Source organism: Humulus lupulus, chromosome 7 (assembly GCF_963169125.1).
Source record: "Humulus lupulus chromosome 7, drHumLupu1.1, whole genome shotgun sequence".
NCBI classification, from domain to species: domain Eukaryota; kingdom Viridiplantae; phylum Streptophyta; class Magnoliopsida; order Rosales; family Cannabaceae; genus Humulus; species Humulus lupulus.
Window position 1 is genome coordinate 173,312,366 of NC_084799.1, and position 19,122 is coordinate 173,331,487.

Sequence of the window (19,122 nt, forward strand, 5' to 3'; positions counted from 1 at the left end):
CCTTTCCCGTGTACCCATTTCCCCTATACCCATTTCCAATCTCATTTTCTTCAATCTTTCTCCTCCTGTATACTCTCCCGTGTCTCATTTTTCCTGGTATACCCATTTCCCTTTGACCCATTTCCCATAGACCTATCTCTCTCGATCTCTCACTCCCCTTCACGGAAGACAAATCCTGAGAAGGGCTACACCACATTCGAAGGCGATATAGGAGGCACGATCTTCCCTGGAGGATTTGGTTTGAAATCAGGTAATGTTCTCTCTCTAGCTCCCTTTCTTCTCTCTCTTCTTCATTCTCGTTTCTCCATTTTTGTGAAATGAGATTGGCAGGGCGGAGGTAATTGGCAGACTAGGGTAGTAGATATATGCTGTCAAAAGCTGATTAATCATGTGAGCTAACATAACAATTAATTAATATATGCACATATATGGGCTCTTCCTATTACATGAATTGATTATATGGGTTTGTGCATTATAGCGCTATGTTTTGTTCGATGATTTAGATCAAGTCCCTGTAAATTGAAATGGTTTTATATGGGATTTGCAGTTATGCATTGGCAATAGGATTCCATAAACAGGTGGTTGATGCTTGGGAAAGCCACGGACCAAGTGCCCGAGACGAACTTAAAGAAGCCCGTCGGATGCTTGAACAGTTGAATAAAAAGGCCCTTGGTGAAGATTCAAACGAGCTTCCTAGAAAGGCTTTGCCTCTGCCCCAAACTAGTGCATCCACCAGAAGGTGACAAATTAGAAATATGACTAAGAACTGTTTAGTTGATTTTGTTCATCAGTTGTGCTAGTTTTGTCATCTTTTTCGTGGTAACAAATTTTGAATAATGTTTAATACAATTGAAAGAAAACATAGAGCCAATTTTTCTAAAATACACAGCTTCACCTATACATACATACATATAAATGCATATTGTATAATATATTTGTACTTTGTATTTGTTGAACTTAGTTTAAAATAACGAACTTGGTCATGTTTGCTAGGTGCATCTGTGTGATTGCATGGCCATATTATATATACATTATTTTCTCATTAACCTAACCTGTCATAAAAAAAACACATACTGTTATTGAAACTTCAGCATTTTTCTTGGATGGTACATTTTTTAACAAAATCACCATATATATGATATATAAAAAGATAAAACGGGATTTAGCAGGCTGTCTTCGTATAAAAAGCAACATATTACTTTTTAGAACTTCACATATTCTCCCAACTCTGCCAGGAGTATAAAACAAAATTCTTGCCCACATAATAATATAGTTGGATATAATTTTAAAAGAATAAAAAAGCCTACATTGCTGGACTACAAATGACACAAAGTTCTTTAATAGAAAAATCTCTAAGACTCAGTTACTGGAAGTTGGTTATCTAACATACTCTTAGCAGCTGGAAGTTGCTGGGCGGTCTCCCTCTTGCTAGTTGGAAGCTGCTCAGCTGCTTCACCCCTCAATTCGGTCTCACTAAAAAGATCCCTTTGAACAGGGACAGTCATTTGCTGCTGGGACGTAATAACACTCGCAATTACTTTAAATGCCGCAGATGCCTTGTTGCTATCCTCTGTTGCATCTGTGCCTATGCCTTTAACATTGGGTTCAATTGATGACTCGTCTTCTTCTTGCCTTGGTGGTGGCACAAAAAATGGTATTTTACCCCTCTGCCAGTCATGAAGTACCATCTTTGCTGCTGTCTTCAAATCAGGTTCACCATCCCTCAAGAGCTTGCCCGACAGTTTGCATAATTGAACTAGAAAATCGTTGTCATCTTCCCAGTCTTTTATCTTGTATGCTCTTTTCAGGTGCTCTTTCTTAACTCGAGTCAAAACTTCTCCTATGTGTTCTGAAGCATCTTCCAAGTTTGTGACACGGACAACTCCCTTCAACACAATATCTGTTTCAGTGTCATGGTTGTTTTGATAAACAACTCCAGGACAGTTGATTAAGAAAATCCTCTTTGTAAGTGTGATATATTGCCATACTTTAGTTTCCCTAGGGATAGGAGCAACCTTGCAAATAGTTTTCATTCACAATGTGTTAATAACTGATGACTTCCCAACATTGGGATATCCAACAAATTCGACAGAAATTGCTTGCTTGTCACTCTTCAAGCGAGCAAACTGTCTCAAAACTGATAGAAGAGAACCCTTGCCAAATGACTTGTTAACGCTAGCATGGAAAGAAAGAGTTGGATATTCCTTGGATAGTACCCTCATCCATCCTTTTGTTGCCCATGAAGGAATCAAATCACACTTGTTTAACAAAAGAATCATGTTTTTGTGTTTGCAATGCCCTTTCAAATGCCTTTCTAAGTGGTGACACCTTGTACCTTGTGGGTCCCTTGCATCCAAAACCTGAACAACAACATCTGAAGAATCTATTACTTTGTAAAGTTCACCCCAAATACGTTTACTTTGACCCTTCTCAAACATATTATGTCGAACCAGGTCTCTGAATCCATCCCCTTCACCTCCTTCAACATTGACATCATCAGCATGCTTCTCCTCAAATGCATCCTGAGAACCGTCAGCTTTTTTTAGTAAAGAATCATAATCAAAAGCTAAGAGTCTTGGGCGCTTCCTCTTAGTCTTTGGTCCAAAAGCATCCTGAAAGGGCTCTCTGTCGAGTAGATGAACTCTCGCTTGGTTCTGGTGATCATTCAAGAGAGACAAAGGCAATTTTCTCTCCTTTAAAATAACATTATAGTTATTCGACATTCGGCTTTGAAGTTATCATATATTACAGAAAAATAAAATGTATAGTTTGTATAGCTTAAGAATGAAATACCCTTTTCCAAACCAGATATTATATTTTGGGTTTAAAAGAAGCATAATTCCTCATGTACGTACACTTTCACCTACTCCCGTTCCTGTTCTATGAGCTTCTTCTTTTTGTTTTAGTCTTACCATGTAGGCTGATAGAAAAATTTTAGAGAATAGAATTTTTCTATCAACACAGTAACACCAAGAATGAAATCCCTCACAGAAAACCTCTTTATTAATGGTGAGAAAAGAAATACAGTCTAGCTTTCAAGATGCTAATATCTCCAATTACAACCTTTTGAGAGGGCTGCTCTCTCCTAAGTCTAGATCTCTCTATCACAAGCTGCCTTCTAAATGAGACCCCTGCCTTATTTATAGGCTTTGGTCCTTTTACAATATAACAATCTAATGCCAGCTAGGAAAAAGAAAGACCAAATACAACAATTACAACTCAGCCCTAAAACAACCAACTAGATTAACTAATAAAACTAAATAAAACAGGGTACAATTAATCACCATAAAAACCTAATTATTTCGGGGCCTCCTAGTGTACACAACCTAGATTGGAGGCTTATCATAGGCATGTACCAACTCCATGAAAACTTCTTTATGCACGTTTTAACTTTTTTCTTTTTTTGTATTTTTTCGTTAAATATTATTATTATTACTTTTACTACTACTACTATCTTAATGCGATTATTTTAAGTGTATGCTGCATGCACGTTTTGTTTTTTAGTACTCTCCACCAATCAACTTATGTATATATGTGACTCTCTATTGCTTTAGTTCTTGGACCGCACATGCACACTCAAAGTGTAAAAAATCTGTAGTCTGACATTAACTTCTTCTTCCTCAGCTGCCTCTTCTCCTCTCTTCAGAGCCAATTAATACACGCCTAAAGGAATCAAACTAAGGTGACCCTTTGTGTTGTATTTATTATGACCTGAACTAATAACTCATTTTCAGCTTCTACTCTAACCAGTTTCATGTAAGAGACTGATTTGTTGGTATCATACATGTCTTTTCTGTAATCTCTGTTAGTTTATCATACATGCTTGTTTAATATCTATTGACAAATTTTAATTTTGTATTAATCTTTTAAGTATTGATTATATTCTTTAGGTTGGGGATCGAATTGGCAAGGAGCATTGCAAAGGTAATTTGCAAGAGGTACGGAATTTGTTCTTTTTAACTCTTATTATTAATATCTTAAAAAAGTTAGAGGAGTTTGAATATCTTAAATATTCATTCATAGAGAAGTAGGTTCTGAGATTAAAATTGTGTGCTGCGGTGATAACGGAAGATTGAAAACTTGTGTGTATTAGAGAAGTAGGTTCTGGAAAATTTGTTTGTGTGTTGCGGTGATATAAGGAAGAAAACTTATTGTGCGTTGTTTGAATTTTTTGACTTGGTATTGATAGATGGTTAGATAAGCTTTTATATGTATAGATTAGACTTTTCATTATATGTATAGATTAAAATTTTCATTTAGTCATATTGTTTTCATTATTTCCATATGTATAGATTAGATTTAATTGCCACAACCCAAGCTAAAATCTTGTCTTTGATCCAAACCCAATTAGTTAGTGGCTACCATTTTAGAATCTGATTTTTAAATTAAAAACAACACTAGAATCTCTTGAACTAGAGACTATTAAATGGATAGAAAATAAACCAGCAGAATTAACAAAAAATGGTGGTCAAGACTTGTGTTTAGATAAGCCTCCAATAAGATAACTAGATAAGCAATTAGATAAGCCTCCAATAACTAGATAAGCATTTAGACCAAGCTTTCGAGTCCTTAGTTATCTATCTTCGTGAAAGCAACTTTACTACAATTAGAAATTACCTAAACATTCACTACCCTAACAAAAGTACAACTTAGTAATAGCATATATTGTAGAAGATGAACAAGAGAAGTAGTTTACTTGTTTCAGACCAAATAATCAGGTCGTACGTCCAAGGCAGCAGAGTCAACAAGGTCCCTATATAGTCACTCAATCAAACACCACACCTACCTCTCTTTAGTACACATCTTCTAGACTTCAATCTAACCTGCAATAGACAATGCATACAACCAAGAAAGCAAAACTAACAGCACTTGTTCAAACCAGAAATTCGAACAGTAAGTAACAAATATTAATTGAACTAGAGAATATTAGAACAATAATAGAATGTGAACACCAAGATATATATAGAGCTGGTTATTCTCCTCTGCACTAATCTGTAATGGTAGTACAAAACAATGGTGTCACCCTCTTCTATAATATTCTCACTTCCCCGTACAAAGAAATCCCAGAACTCACAACAATCTAATCTCTCTTGTCTTCACACACCACACTCCAAGTTTTCTTGCTTTTGATTACAAAATGATTTCAACAAGCTTCCTTCAAAGGAAAGAAAAAAAAAACACTTACTAAAGAGGTTGAGAAGAACTTTTTTGTTTTGTTTTTAGACTTAAAATACTATCAATTTGATTATAATAAAAATGCAGACTATGTTTTTTGACATCTCACATATATTATTCATCAACATTCCAAGCTTCAAAATGCTTCTAATGTGTTTCCTAACCTAGTTAACAGTAAACAAAACCCAAGCTAAAATCCATTTCCCAGTACAAATAGTTTTTTTACATTTTCCTTATAAGATGCAATGTAAATATTTATATAAAACCCACTGCAACCTGACGATGACCTTCAGCTGCTTGGTGAACTGAAATATACATTGTTTTTTCAAGGTGCTCCAACTCTTCAGAGGCAGTCCTCCATAAGTTACCGAAAACATTACCAACTATAATGAGGAAAAAAAGAAGGAAAAATAGGTGGGAGAGGGATGCATATAACATTCTCAATGAATCATCCCAAATAAAAAGTAGCAAGAACGAAGAAAATGTCATCAACCAAGAAAAATACTAAGGTTTTTTCCACTCTAAATTAGATGGCTAATTGTATTGATGCAATTAAACCCTCCCAAAGAAAGCTACACTATATATAATATAGCATGTTTTGTAAAACTGATGCAGTATAGAAATAGTGCATACTTCCTATTTTTTATAGTTTTGGATCTCCCCATTAGGAAACTCTCCCAATGGAAAAAAGTCAATTCATTACTCTGCTCTGATGGAGCTTTCTTATTCCTGTATGTATGAGATGAAAATAAAATGAAAAATTTAGATCAAATACAATCATTAAACCTCCTCTAATTAACAAAAGAGTCCTAACTTTTTTTTCATTTTTTTACTTTGTAACATTTGCTAAAGAAGAAGTTGAAAAACAATACTAAAAATAACAATCATAAAATGCATTTAACACCGTGGCAATGATTAGACCATAATGCACAACAGCAACATTAAGTATTGGGCGAAAACAGTGCACAACAACAACAGATAACTAACCTTTGTTATCGTTTTGGGGTGTTGGAGTCTGATCAGCATGCTAAAACACTGGTATTAGCAGCCTCTAAAGTCCCATTTTGTTCAGATGGGAAATTTAGGTCCAACTTTTCCTCTGCCATCAGCAAAAACACAAGAACAGAATGCACACAACAATCACCAAAGGAGAAAGATCATGAAAAAAGACACAAAAAAGTGTGAAAATAGATTAGTTGAAACTATGATTCCAAAATGGAACGTTCATATCAGTAAAGATGACAACACTTGTTCAAACCAGAAATGATAGTTAATTGCAGGCATTAATAACTACCAGTAGTCATGTAGGAAATTTAGATTGAAGAACAAGCTAATCTCTTTTACGAACATGAAATAATAATCACTTTGTTAAACAACGATAATAGGGATATAAGTTCAACAGCATTGCCAATTTAACTTTTATGTAATTAAAAAATACAATTCTCAAATTCAGTTCACTACTCTACCCTGTTATTAATCATTTCATAATAAACTAAACTTCAACAGTTGTTAACTATTTAGACCAATTTTAAATAAGATAGCAAAAACAAGATAAATAAAATAAAAATTCAGTACTTACAGTCTTTCAAGTTTGGTCCAGTTCCCAATAAGTCCAGGTATGCTTCCTGATATACTGTTCCCATCTATCCTACTGCAAACCATAAATAATGATGAGAAATATCTGACCTTTAAAAAAAAAAACTTGAACTAAAAGTGAACTTCTTTTGCTTACAAATCTCTTAAGTTCAACAAGTTTTCAAACGTTTGTGGAATTGGTCCAGAAAAATTGTTCGCACTCAGTAGGCTGTATGATAGAAAATGTTAAGAAAAAATTGTTCAAAGCATAAATAGAAGAAATCCAATCCATAAGAAGCTTGCCCCCTCTTCATTTTTTTTTCTATTTAAAAAAAAGGAACAGGGGTTAGGATGGCAATCTTACAGTCTTTCCAAGTTACTTTGTTTTACCACAAGTATAAGCATATGAAATCTCAAAGCAAACAATGAATCTGTGAAAGAGCTTAGCATAATGAGCACTAGCCAAGGGAAAGAGCACTACAGTTCATGCTTCTTTCCATCTCCTTCTCCACATCTGTGTAGGCTTCAAAATCCAAAGGCTTCTTTCAGCTTTAGCATTATGCCATACTTTTTCTATCTTAAAGAACACTTGGTGGTATTTCTATCTCGCACTTATAAATCTTAGTTTTCTTTTCTTCCAATGAAACTTATCTTGGTTTTATATTTAGGTTGGTGGTAAAGTGACACCAAGCGAAGGACAGTCTCGCAATGTACCGCAGTCAAACAATATTCAGTCCCCTAAGGTAAATTATAAAAGTTATTGTTTTAAATTTTCATTTTAGAAGAACAATTACAGAAACTAATATATTGTCTTTAAAATAAATTTGGTAGAGTATTGCACTAGAAAAAAGACATAACTTTACAGAAGGGAAGAATGTTTGCTACTTGCTTGACTGGGCAGATGCAATTGGTGCTGAAGGTCGTTGGGATTCTAGGGATCCAAAGATAACTGTACATGGAAAGCCTCTTGGACTAGACTTTATGCGAGTATGGGTTGATGTTGCTATTGTACCAGAATCTTACTTATTTCGTCCTAATCATGCGATGCTTACAATACAAGAAGCAGTTGGTTCCACAGTTGCATGGCCTTCTAAAAAAGTTATTCCAAGAGGTACATTTTCATACTCAAAAAATAACTAATGTCTTATAATTTAGTGTTTGGTTTCTTTGTTTGCTTTGGTGTAGTTGTGAATCCATTATTTTGTATGTGGTGTCCTTTCTTGGATATAATTTCCATAGCATTTTTCTTGAAGTAATTTGTGATGCTAGATAATAACAATAAAATATTTCTTTGTTTATTTTGCAGATATGACAAGCGAAGTATAAAAGGATACTTAAGACTCCTTGAAAGTAGTAACTTTGTTTATTTCTTTGTGTTGAAAGTAGTAACTTTTAGACTCCTTGAATACTTAAAGAATATTTTGTTGTTGATGACAGTGTTGAATGTTTTAAACTATGGATTGTTAATTCAATGTAGAATGTTCTTACTTTTTGTTATTTGAAAATCAAGTTCAATTGATGATGCTAGTATATATTAGAAAACTAATTTTAATTATTTTAAAAAAATTAAAATATAATAGAATAAATTAGTGTTATATAAATAAAATATATAATGAGAATTTAAATATATCTAAATATAACAATAATACGAAAATTGAGTTATAATATATATTACAATAACACTTTTTATGCAAAGAATTATGTTATGCAAACTTCATTATATAACACAAATAATGTGTTATACTAAAGTGTAGTGTAACACAAAAAATGTGTTATACTAAAGTGTAGTATAACACACAAAAAGTGTTATATAATCGACTATAAATAACATAATTCAACACTTATCTATATATTAAAATAACACAGAAATTATGTTATCGTTGACAGTACAATAACACATCTTTATAACACTGATAAAGTGTTATGTAAAGTACCCTGACCTACGATAACATAGTCGGTCTTAACACATCAGAAAGTGTTATCGTATGTTTTGATAACACATTTTCGGTGTTATTAAAAGCATTTTTTCTTGTAGTGAACGTCTTTCATGTATCGATGTTGAGAAAATATATATCAGATCCATCCCATGTGCTCGATTACAAGGCTCTGGAGTTAAAACAAGATTTCAGTTATGAAGAATGGCCAGTACGCGTTCTAGAACGGGGAACTAAGGAGTTAAGGTCCAAAAGTGTCCATATGGTTAAAATCTTGTGGAGCAATAGCACGGAAAGAGAGGCCACATGGGAATTAGAGGAATATATAAGGGAGTGGTATCCTGAGATGTTTGGTAAGTAAATTTCGAGGACGAAATTCTTTTAAGTAGGGGAGAATTGTAGCATCCCAGAATTTTACTTAGCTAGATAGTAGTAGTAGCTGTAGAGTTTTAGTTTTCGTGGATATTGGTCAAAGTCGAGATTTAGTTAGAAACTCGTAGAAATAGTTATGGATTTTATAAGTTTAACCTATGGTTTAGAAATATTAATTTTATCATAAGGTTTGATTAATGAATATAGTCCTAAGAATATTATTTATTATAACCTAAGGTTTCATTAGAATAATTAAGAACGTGACACTTGTCACAAGCATGTTTATTAAGGGTTTAAGTATTTTTGATGAATAGTTTAATTAAAAGAAAAATCTAGAAGATCTAGAACCTTCCATTATCTGTTAGGATCACGTTTTACTCTGTCGAAGTAGTTTTAATAAATTTCAAATTATTCTGAAATGTGCAAAAACGTATTTGAAATATCAGCGTATGCCGATATATTGCAACTATAGGTGCCAATATATCGCCTATAATTGATACGAAAAACACGTCGACTTTGCACGAACGAAACCACAGACCCTCGGGATCATGGTAGGGGTGATATATCATCCACCCTAGGCGATATATCGGCTCCAGTGACCATATTTGAGTTGTTCGTAAAATTCTAGACTAGAAACAGCCATCATTAACCTTGACTCGTTCCTGAACGTTTTTGACCGAGTTCTGGGCATCTGTTGAACAGATAATTCAAATTTATTCAGTTTTAATCATTTATTTATTCATTTTAAAGGAGTTAGTTTCACTCTTTGAACTTTATAAATAGGAGCCTTCACTCAGCCATTCTTTTCATCATTCAAGCACAATTCAAAGCCTCCAAGCTGCTAAGTTTATTCTAGAAAGAAACACTAGGGTTTTGGGGTTTAAGCCTTAAAATCTAAATCTTTTATAAACACTTGGGGAAGTAAGTTTTTGTGTGATTTCGGTGTTCGAGGTATAGATCAAGGTTCGAAGCTATCCAAGTTATCCATTGTCTTCAGGTTTAGTTCATTATAGTATCTATTATTCTTTCATTTTCTTCAAATCCTAACTTGTGATAGTGACTTTTGGTTAGGTGTTCAATTCCTTTAAAACATAAGGTTTTCGGTAAGTTCTTATTCTTTAGAAACTTATGGTTTTCTTATGTTTGGTTTTAGGAGTTTCCAATCCCGCTCTTGTCTTCAATATTTCGATTTTTGGTAAGGAAAATTAGATAGTTTAGTATTATGACTTAGTTTATGTAGTTTATGATATAGTTTATGTTCGTATGACCTAACATTTCAGGTACACTAAAGGGGTAAGTGTGTCTGGATCTAAGGTGTCCAATGATGTGTAACAGACTATGTCCGGTAGGCTCGGTTTCCAAAACTTTATGACGGACCTAAGTGATGTCCGATGTATGACGGACTTATGTCAGGGGCTTAATTGCCACCCCTGTATAAACCCTTATCTTTTTATTATGTTTGACTTGTTATTATGACCTATAGTTATGATTATGATTTATGACTTATGACCTATAGTTATGATTATGACTTATGACCCATAGTTATGATTATGAATATGACTTATGACTTATGACTTATGATTTATGATTTATGATCTATGACCTATGATTTATGACTATGATATGATTTAGGTTATGATATGACCTAGGATTTATTGTTGTGTGATTAGTATAAATTAGTTTGTTTATGACTTTGGTGAAATTTATGATATGTTTGGTTATATGACTAACTCTTGTTTGTATTTTCCTTATTGGGCTTAAAAGCTCACTCCTTATGATGTGGTTATTTCAGGAAATTGATGATAGAAAGGTCGGTGGCGAGTGGGACCTAAGAGCTTTGTAATGTACTCGTGGGGGCCATATAGTCGAGGAAGATCAAGTAGACCTAATTATTTATTTTTTTATTAAAGAACGTTTATTTTAAAGTTTTACTTAAATTTTGCTCATTTTTGTGTTAAAGTCAATCATTTTATTTTTGTAAAACCATGGATCCATGTATTTATTTTCAAGTTTTTTTTTTTTCAATAAAAGATCAATATTTATGAATTATGATCCAACGTTGTGTTCTCGGTAATCTATGAGAAATTAGGGCGTTACAGTTTCAGCCTGGTCCTAGCGCTATAGCACCCAAGGGAGGGCGCTACAACGCTGTCTAGGGCAAGACAACTCTGGTTGTAGCGCTGGGGCGCTAGGGGGGGGGGGGGGGGGGGCAGCGCTGTAGCGCTACCCTGTTTTTCCTGATTCATATTTTGGGCACTTTTGAGGGTTTTTGGCTCGAGGTTTCAATTCCTAAGGCTCGGGATCGAATATACTAATTGTTTGAGTACAATTCGAGGTCCCGGGAGTGAGGTTTAGGTCAAGAAACTTATATTATTGATTTCATTAATTGGATTCCATATTTGGTTATGACTAGGTGACCACTAAGGGATCAAAGGATGGATCGTTCTCAAGGGTCGTTCATTTGTTATTTCTCGCTCAAACTAGAGGTAAGAAAACTGCACCCAGTATGTGATGCATGTGAAGCATGAGAAATATGTGATTAGGGCATGGCATGAATATTGAATATGAGATTGATCAGAGCTTGAGTCTCTGTAAATGTGCATGATCATAATTATGCTAGTGATTGTTAAGTAAGCATGATGAATGCCCTACATTTGGATATTTGAAATATGATATATGCCTGGTTGTATTGCTTACTTGTGTATGGCACTGACCCATGAATTAGAAATCGGCACGAGTCGTATGGTTTAGGCTTAAGGGTCAAGAACGACACTGATGTGTTCAACACAAGCCGAAATGATTAGATCTAATCAACATAAACATTGAATGACTCATCATGAGCATTAATGCCTGACCGACCTCAAGTTCGATGAAAACTAAAAGTGCTTGTCTAGCCTAATGGCTAGTTACTTAGAGCCAGGGCTAGAAGGCCCAGGTGACTGCATCGCCACATGGTTAAGGGTGAAGAGCCCAAGTTAGTGACTCACTCATCAGTCACTCGTCTGATTTAAGTGAGTGACTCACTCATCAGTCACTCATCTAATTCAAGTTTGTGACTCCATAGTCACTCATCTGGTTTAGGTTATTGACTTACTCATCAGTCACTCATCTGATTAGGGCTACACGCCCTAGCATGATTACCATAATCTCAAAGTGTTAATCACTCATCTGATTAGGGCTACACGCCCCAGCATGATAATGAGAATCTCAAAGTGTTAATCACTCATCTGATTAGGGCTACACGCCCCAGTATGATTATCAGAATCTCAAAGTGTTAATCATTCATCTGAATAGGATTGATTTGATAGTCATCCATACAGGAGGGCAGGATCCACAATCATTATCTGGACTTATTTGCATGCATGAATAGAGCTATTATTGCTAGTCATGCCTATCATGATTTAGTAACATGTTATTACTTGTTCATGAGCATATTGAGTTTTCTTGCCAAGCTTCGGCTCATGGGTGCTATGTGGTGCAGGTAAAGGCAAAAGAAAGTTGGACTTCCTTGAGTTGGAGAGCTTAGGTGACGATGTGTACATATACAGCTGCTCGACCGCCACGGCCGAGAGTTGAAAGAGGAACTAGGGTTAAACCATATTTTGCCGCTTAGGTCGGCTGGTTGTAAATATTTTCTTGTAATTGACCTTTAAATTATATTTTAGGATCCCAATGTATATGGTAAACGTTTTAGTGATACTTTGTATCTTAACCAAAAATTTTAATCCTAAACTGTTAATCATACTTAGTTACACAATTATGGCCAAATGACTCGATTAGCGAGTTTAGCACTGTTTAAAATGCACACCGTAACTGTCCCTGGGTAGTATGACGTTACATTTTCCATACCTTGAACCTTAACGTTATAGTCTGAGGTTAGACTTTGTAGGCCGGATCTAGTAGGTGGTTTGCACATGGGTTATAATCTAGGATATATAGTTTGGACCTAGATCATGTGGGCTAGCGAAGCTAACGATCTTCATTTTATTGTCTTGCTTAGTTAATCGGGGTGGGCTGGGAACATATTTTCGTCAATGGGCTTTCATGTTGGGCTTAAGCCATTTTCTGGCCACCACACTTTGTCCCTTTCTCTTTAAGTTGAGTTTACTCAAGCTAAAGAGAATTATGTGCTCGGATGTATGTTAAAGCATAATGAATCAATGTAGAATACTGATGATGTGACTTGCTTTTATAATTGAGTCGGGTAGGCAAGATGAAAATAATCTACAATTTTTTTAAAAGCTAATCAACATCAACTTGAAGTACATGGAGCTAAAAGAAGTTGAGCTCTAGAAAATATAAAAGCCTATATTTGTTATTGGGCCATGTATGTTGCTTAGCCCTTTTTAATGTAATTATTAATGCGACAAAAAAGTGGGAAGCAAATTGTCCATGTATTGAAAAAATTTTGCAACCCAAATAACCAGTCCAAACTAATTCGAAAAACCCGACCTTCATTTCAAATCGCTTAATTATTGGGCGGGTTGAAATTTTGGGCAACCTGCCCGATGTAACCCAACCCATCTAATTAAGAATTTGTCTATTTTTTTTAATTTTATATTTATTTAATTATACATATATAAAATTAAATTCAAATTATTTTAAAAAAAAAACCCTATATTTTAAAGTAACAATTATTTTCGTAACATATACAAAATTAAAATAGAAAAATTAATAAAAAAAATTAGTAAAAAAAATGATTTTTTTAAGAAAAAAATTAGAATTTTTTTTGGCGGTTTGAGCGGGTTAACTCGCCCAAACTGATGGTCAGGTTGAACTTCAATTTTTTTAAATTGGGTGGGTTACGGGTTGAAAAATACCAACCCGATTATAAGTTTGAGTTTGTCAAAAATTCGCCAAACTCACTTTTAGGTTCATTTTAGGTTTGTTTTAGAGATTGTTTTATGTTATGTTTTTAGTTATTTAGGATTGTTTAGCGCAAATTTATGCTTGTTTTCTTCTTGTTTCAGGTTTTAATGGTCAAGTACATAATATGGAGTGAAATGAGAAGAAACATGTTAAATATGATAAATGAGATGGATTTCGTGTTGATTGTGGAGTTTCAAGACATTATGTGTGGAAAATACTGCATTGAAGATGCTCAACACACGTTGTTTATGCTCTATAACGCAGTCTGAGACTTCAAGCCGCATTTTGACCTTGATTTATTCACTTTCTGGAAACACTTATAGAAATAGAGGTTGTATATATTTCTCTTAGCTTTCCATATCTTTTTGAATCATTCAATTAGGAGTTATATCGAAGGAGTTATGATCAAAATACAACGAGCTAACGCTGTAGGCTGTTCGAAACGAGTTTCCGTTCTATTATGGAAGTAGCGCTACAGCGCTACAATAATAGCGCTCCAGCGCTAGTGCACCAAATTTTGAGGCATTTTGGCACTGTTAATAGTGCTACAGCACTCCAGAAGCAGCGCTACAGCGCTGGTTACGCGTTTTTTAGATTTTAAACCACTTTTTGAAGGGCAATCTGGTCTATTCACTTGGGAACATTGGAGGGCTATTTAAGGAACATTATTCTGCGATTTTGGAGAGGACTCTCAGTTTTAAAAATCCTAGATTAAAAGAGGCTGTTGTATTTATTTTCTCTATTTTTCATCTGAATTCTTTAGGTTAATTTTATGAACAATTATTTGCAGTTTATTTTCATCATGGTATTTATGAACTAATTTATTTTATCTAGGAATTAATGTAATCACTTAGATTCTATTTAATTTTATTATGATTTTCTATTGATACTTCTTTTTTTTTTTTGATGAAACTAAAAATATATTGAACCACAAGCCAATTACAAAAACAAGCTCAAAAAGAGCCCCTCTAGCCGAGGATTACTTGAGATTAACTTTCTCAAGGAAAGTTACATCTTTACTTTTCAACTTAGATCTAGAAAAATGATCAATTCTAGCTTTCAAGAAATTTTGCAACAAAGAAACAACTTTATTTACAGATAAAGAACAGAAATTAAACAGGCAATGGTTCCTATTCCACCAAATCAAATACACTGAAGCAGCTAACCCGGCTGCTAACACTTTTTACTGCATACCCTTTGGCTTCCCCACCATCCAAGCAACCTAGTCTTTAAGGTGAACTGGCCAGATATCCCAGCCCAGCCATTCAGCAATTCGGCATCTCACCAGTTGAGAGAACTGGCATTGAAAAAACAGATGTCCATGGCTCTCCTGCTGCATTTCACAAGTAGGACACAAATCAGATGGCAGTTGCATATGACATTTTAATAAGTTGTCTCTGGTTAACAAATGCCTCAAAGTAGCTTGCCAAAGGATAAATCGATGCTTAGGCAAAGTCAGATTACACCAGACCACATGGGCAAAAGGAGCCCTTTCCTTGTTAAGCAACTGAACATAAAGCTTGCGGATATTCATCTTATTGTTCGTAATTGCTTTTTCCAACATCTCACCATTAATGATAGATTTCAAGTTAATTAGCTTACGCCAATACTAGCTCACATTTGACTGAAGTTTGTAATCCCAAATATTTTGTCCTTTAAGATAAATGGCATCTAACCATTTCACCCAAAGAATATCCTGTTTAGAGGAAATAGCCCAAATATATTTAGCTAGTAGCACCATATTCCACTTGGCCCCTTCCTTAAACCCAATACCCCCCAAGTGCTTAGGAAGGCAAACTTGATCCCAAGCCGTGAGGTGAAGCTTGCTTCTATTTTCATTTCTACTACTGGTCCCCCAAAGAAACTTCATGCAAATATGATCAATCTCAGAAATAACACTCTTTGGGAGAAGGAAAATACTCATCCAAAAAGCTCTAATTCCCAATAAAACAGAGTGTATAAGTTGAGCTTTTCCAGCAAAGGATAAATGTCTACCAGACCAATGATGTAATTTCAAATGAATCTTCTTTATTATAGTAGCACAATCCCATGCTTTCCACTTTGTAGGTCTCAAAGGAACTCCAAGGTATTTTAGAGGGAAATCACCTTCAGTATAATGAAGATCCTTCAGAATTTCCTTGGTCTCTTTCTCAGTCAAACCCCCAAAGTAAACTCGAGATTTCTCCACATTGGCTGTTAAACTGGAAACACCACTAAATGATTTAAAACAATCTTGAATAACCTGAACTGAGGCATTAGTGCCCTTACAAAAAAGCACCAAGTCATCCGCAAAACACAGGCTCACCAAATTCAGCTTCTTACATCTAGGGTGAAATCTAAATTCCTTATTGATACTTCTTTTTTATTCTAATCTATATGATGTGTGTTTAATGCTAGTAAATAATTTATCACTATTTGCTTGATTTAATGGTTTTTGTTGACCCTTGTTTTGGTCAATTGACACGGAGTCAAATGCTTGATGTGATAGAAGGTATTGAAATAGATCTAATAGAAAGAATAGTAAACGACACAGTAAATTATAGTGGTTCGGCCCCACAAATTGGTAATGACCTACGTCCACTTAAGCTATTATTGATATTGATTCTCAAAGGAGTGATAAAAGAACTAGGGTTCTTCGAGTTTCACAAGCCTTTGAGGGATGAATAATACAATCAGAAGATAATAGCTATAATTCTATTGTAAAGCATAAACTCAGAATTAACCAAGAGTTCTAAAGTCCAAAAAAAAAGGTCCCTCCCTTGAGCTATTTCTTCTCTATTTATAGGCTCAAGGAGGATTACATAAATTTGTTACAGATATTCTTTCCTAAATAATCGGATACTCAGGAATTATGGGAGATAATCTCGGATATGATTACAATTGCATAAGATCTTCTCAAAATATTCTGAGTATACGACCAAGCTGGTCGTATATAAAATCCACATGATATGTTAGGGGAATCTCCCTAGTCGATAGTCTAATAGGACCCCTGCCAGGTGTCAGCTACGTGTTAAAAATGTCTGCCACGTCATCCATGCCTATTCTTTGGATAACAGTTTTGATTTAAAATTCGAAAGATGAGAATTGAATATGCTATCATTGTATAGACATAGGGTGCATATTGGACGAAAGTACCTGTATGACTTATGTAGTAATTAGGTTTCCATGTTTAATGCCTTTTATATGTTTAAGTTTATAACAAAAATGTAGAAAACCTGCATATAGATTGAGATCTTATATCTTGAAAAAGAATAGGAATCGATTATATTAATCTGCTATTAGAATAGAAAGAAGAGATTTAAAATTGATTGTTAAAATTAATAGAATGAACAATTGATTAAATTAATTCCTAGGATTCTTATTATTGATTTTTAAGTAGTGATTCATTGTTTTGTTTCCAGTTCTTTAATTTTGGTTCGTAGTTTATAGTATTTATTTTATTTTTAATTGTTCACTTAAATTTTAATTAACCAAATAGAATTTGAAAATCAATTAGTGGTACTTGGGAGATAGTCTCTGTGGGACGATATCCGTTCTTCCAGAATTTACTACTTGACACGACTACGTATACTTGCGTACAGAAAATTCAGATCACTCACCTAAGCCGACCAATGAACACTCCTAAATTAGACAGCCCCATGTGATATGTACAATAGTAATATATCTCCAGCCAGGCATGGAAAAATGAGGCGGTGAGGCGGGGTGGGGCGGGGCCCCGACCCGACGGGGTATCTTTGCCCCGGTAAAAACGGGGCAGAATTCGGGGCAGGGCGGCGAAAACTTTTTTTTTTCTATACTCTAACTCAATTCTCTCATGCTACTTATATACATAGTACTTAAAATTGACATTTTATATGTGGTTTAAAATATCCTTAATTCTATATAGACTACAAAGAATTAAAAATATTGAAAAATATGTTTTATGCAATTCATCCTTATTCTTGTATTTATTTTATAAATTTTAAAATAAAAAAACAAAATATAATATTTGATGGTGTAGTTGATACGAAGTGTAAAATATAAAAATTACAATATAAAAATAATATTTAGGTTTAGGAAAAATTTTAAAATTATAATTTAATGTTTCTAAAAAAAAAGTTAAATGAGGCAAATGAGGCGGGGCAGTGCGACCCGCCCCGCTCCAAGAAACTAATCGAGGCGGGACGGGGCGGGGCAAAGTGTTTGCGGGGCGGGGCAGACCCGCCCCATTTACATGCCTATCTCCAGCTAATGAAAGTGTTAAATTCTCTGGTATAGTATACATGAATGATGTTTAATTGATAATTTGATAGCTATTTTACGTTCATGTAATACTATAGGGCGAGTCTAGGATGCACCTCCTAAAAATGGGCATATTGGTGCACCCTCTCCTGTTCTTGATAGCATGATGATTTTTAGCGATTTTTTTATGACTAATTATATTATAATTATTTAGAACATTTTGTTAATTTTTAAGAAATTCTGAATAGTTTACAGTGCCGAAAACAATGTTCAAATAGTTTGTTGCACTCGTGACTGTTTTTTTCTTATGCGCGTGGAAAATAACCTGTTTGAACTATATATTCGATATTATAAATTATTCAAAATTTCATAAAAATTTAGAAAACTCTAAATAACTATAATTTACACGATCATTAACAAAAAAAAATATGCACAATTATTAAATTACCAAATACAAAAAATGAGTACACCAAGTGCGTGCTCCCAAAATCATGGTGCTCTAGAATTTTCCAAAATTATATATTATAAAATAATGTACCAAGTTTATATATTACCTTTCGAAAATTGTCTCTGTACGAAGTTTTTGTGTCAGTAAACATACTTTAAAAGTCAAAGCTTGTTAATTAAAGAGACAAATACACTAGTTTGAAAGTCAAACTTGTCCTTGGCCCGTGTGCCTATTTTACCTGTCAATCACTTTTGTCCCATATTGGAACAATGTTTGCAACAATTTTGAGGCGTCAGCAGGATTATTACAATAGTAATATTCTGTCATAACTAAATTCATAGCTGTAATGTTAGTTAGTTAACAACTCACTTAGTTCAGTAATTTGGTTAGCTAGTTAAGTGAGTTGTTCTCTTAATGTGTAAATAAATACTTAGATACTCATTACTTGTAATAAGAACTTTTACTCAATACAATAAGGTAGGGTTTGGTTGCTTTGAGTAAATGGAATGAGAATAGGAATAAGAATGC

The 19,122-nt window shown here is 34.3% G+C and overlaps 2 protein-coding genes across 2 annotated transcripts; both read right to left on the bottom strand.

Annotated features, from left to right (window-relative positions):
- Positions 1-1,161: 1,161 nt before the first annotated feature.
- Positions 1,162-2,033, bottom strand: LOC133788833 (nuclear/nucleolar GTPase 2-like). Its single transcript, XM_062226451.1, has one exon. It carries the CDS (start codon positions 2,031-2,033, stop codon positions 1,353-1,355), a length of 681 nt encoding a protein of 226 aa, XP_062082435.1. The 3' UTR covers positions 1,162-1,352.
- LOC133788835 (nuclear/nucleolar GTPase 2-like) lies at positions 1,162-2,723 on the bottom strand. The gene has a single exon (XM_062226452.1). The coding sequence runs from the start codon at positions 2,721-2,723 to the stop codon at positions 2,034-2,036; it is 690 nt and encodes a 229-aa protein (XP_062082436.1). The 3' UTR covers positions 1,162-2,033.
- Between the last annotated feature and the right edge of the window lie 16,399 nt (positions 2,724-19,122).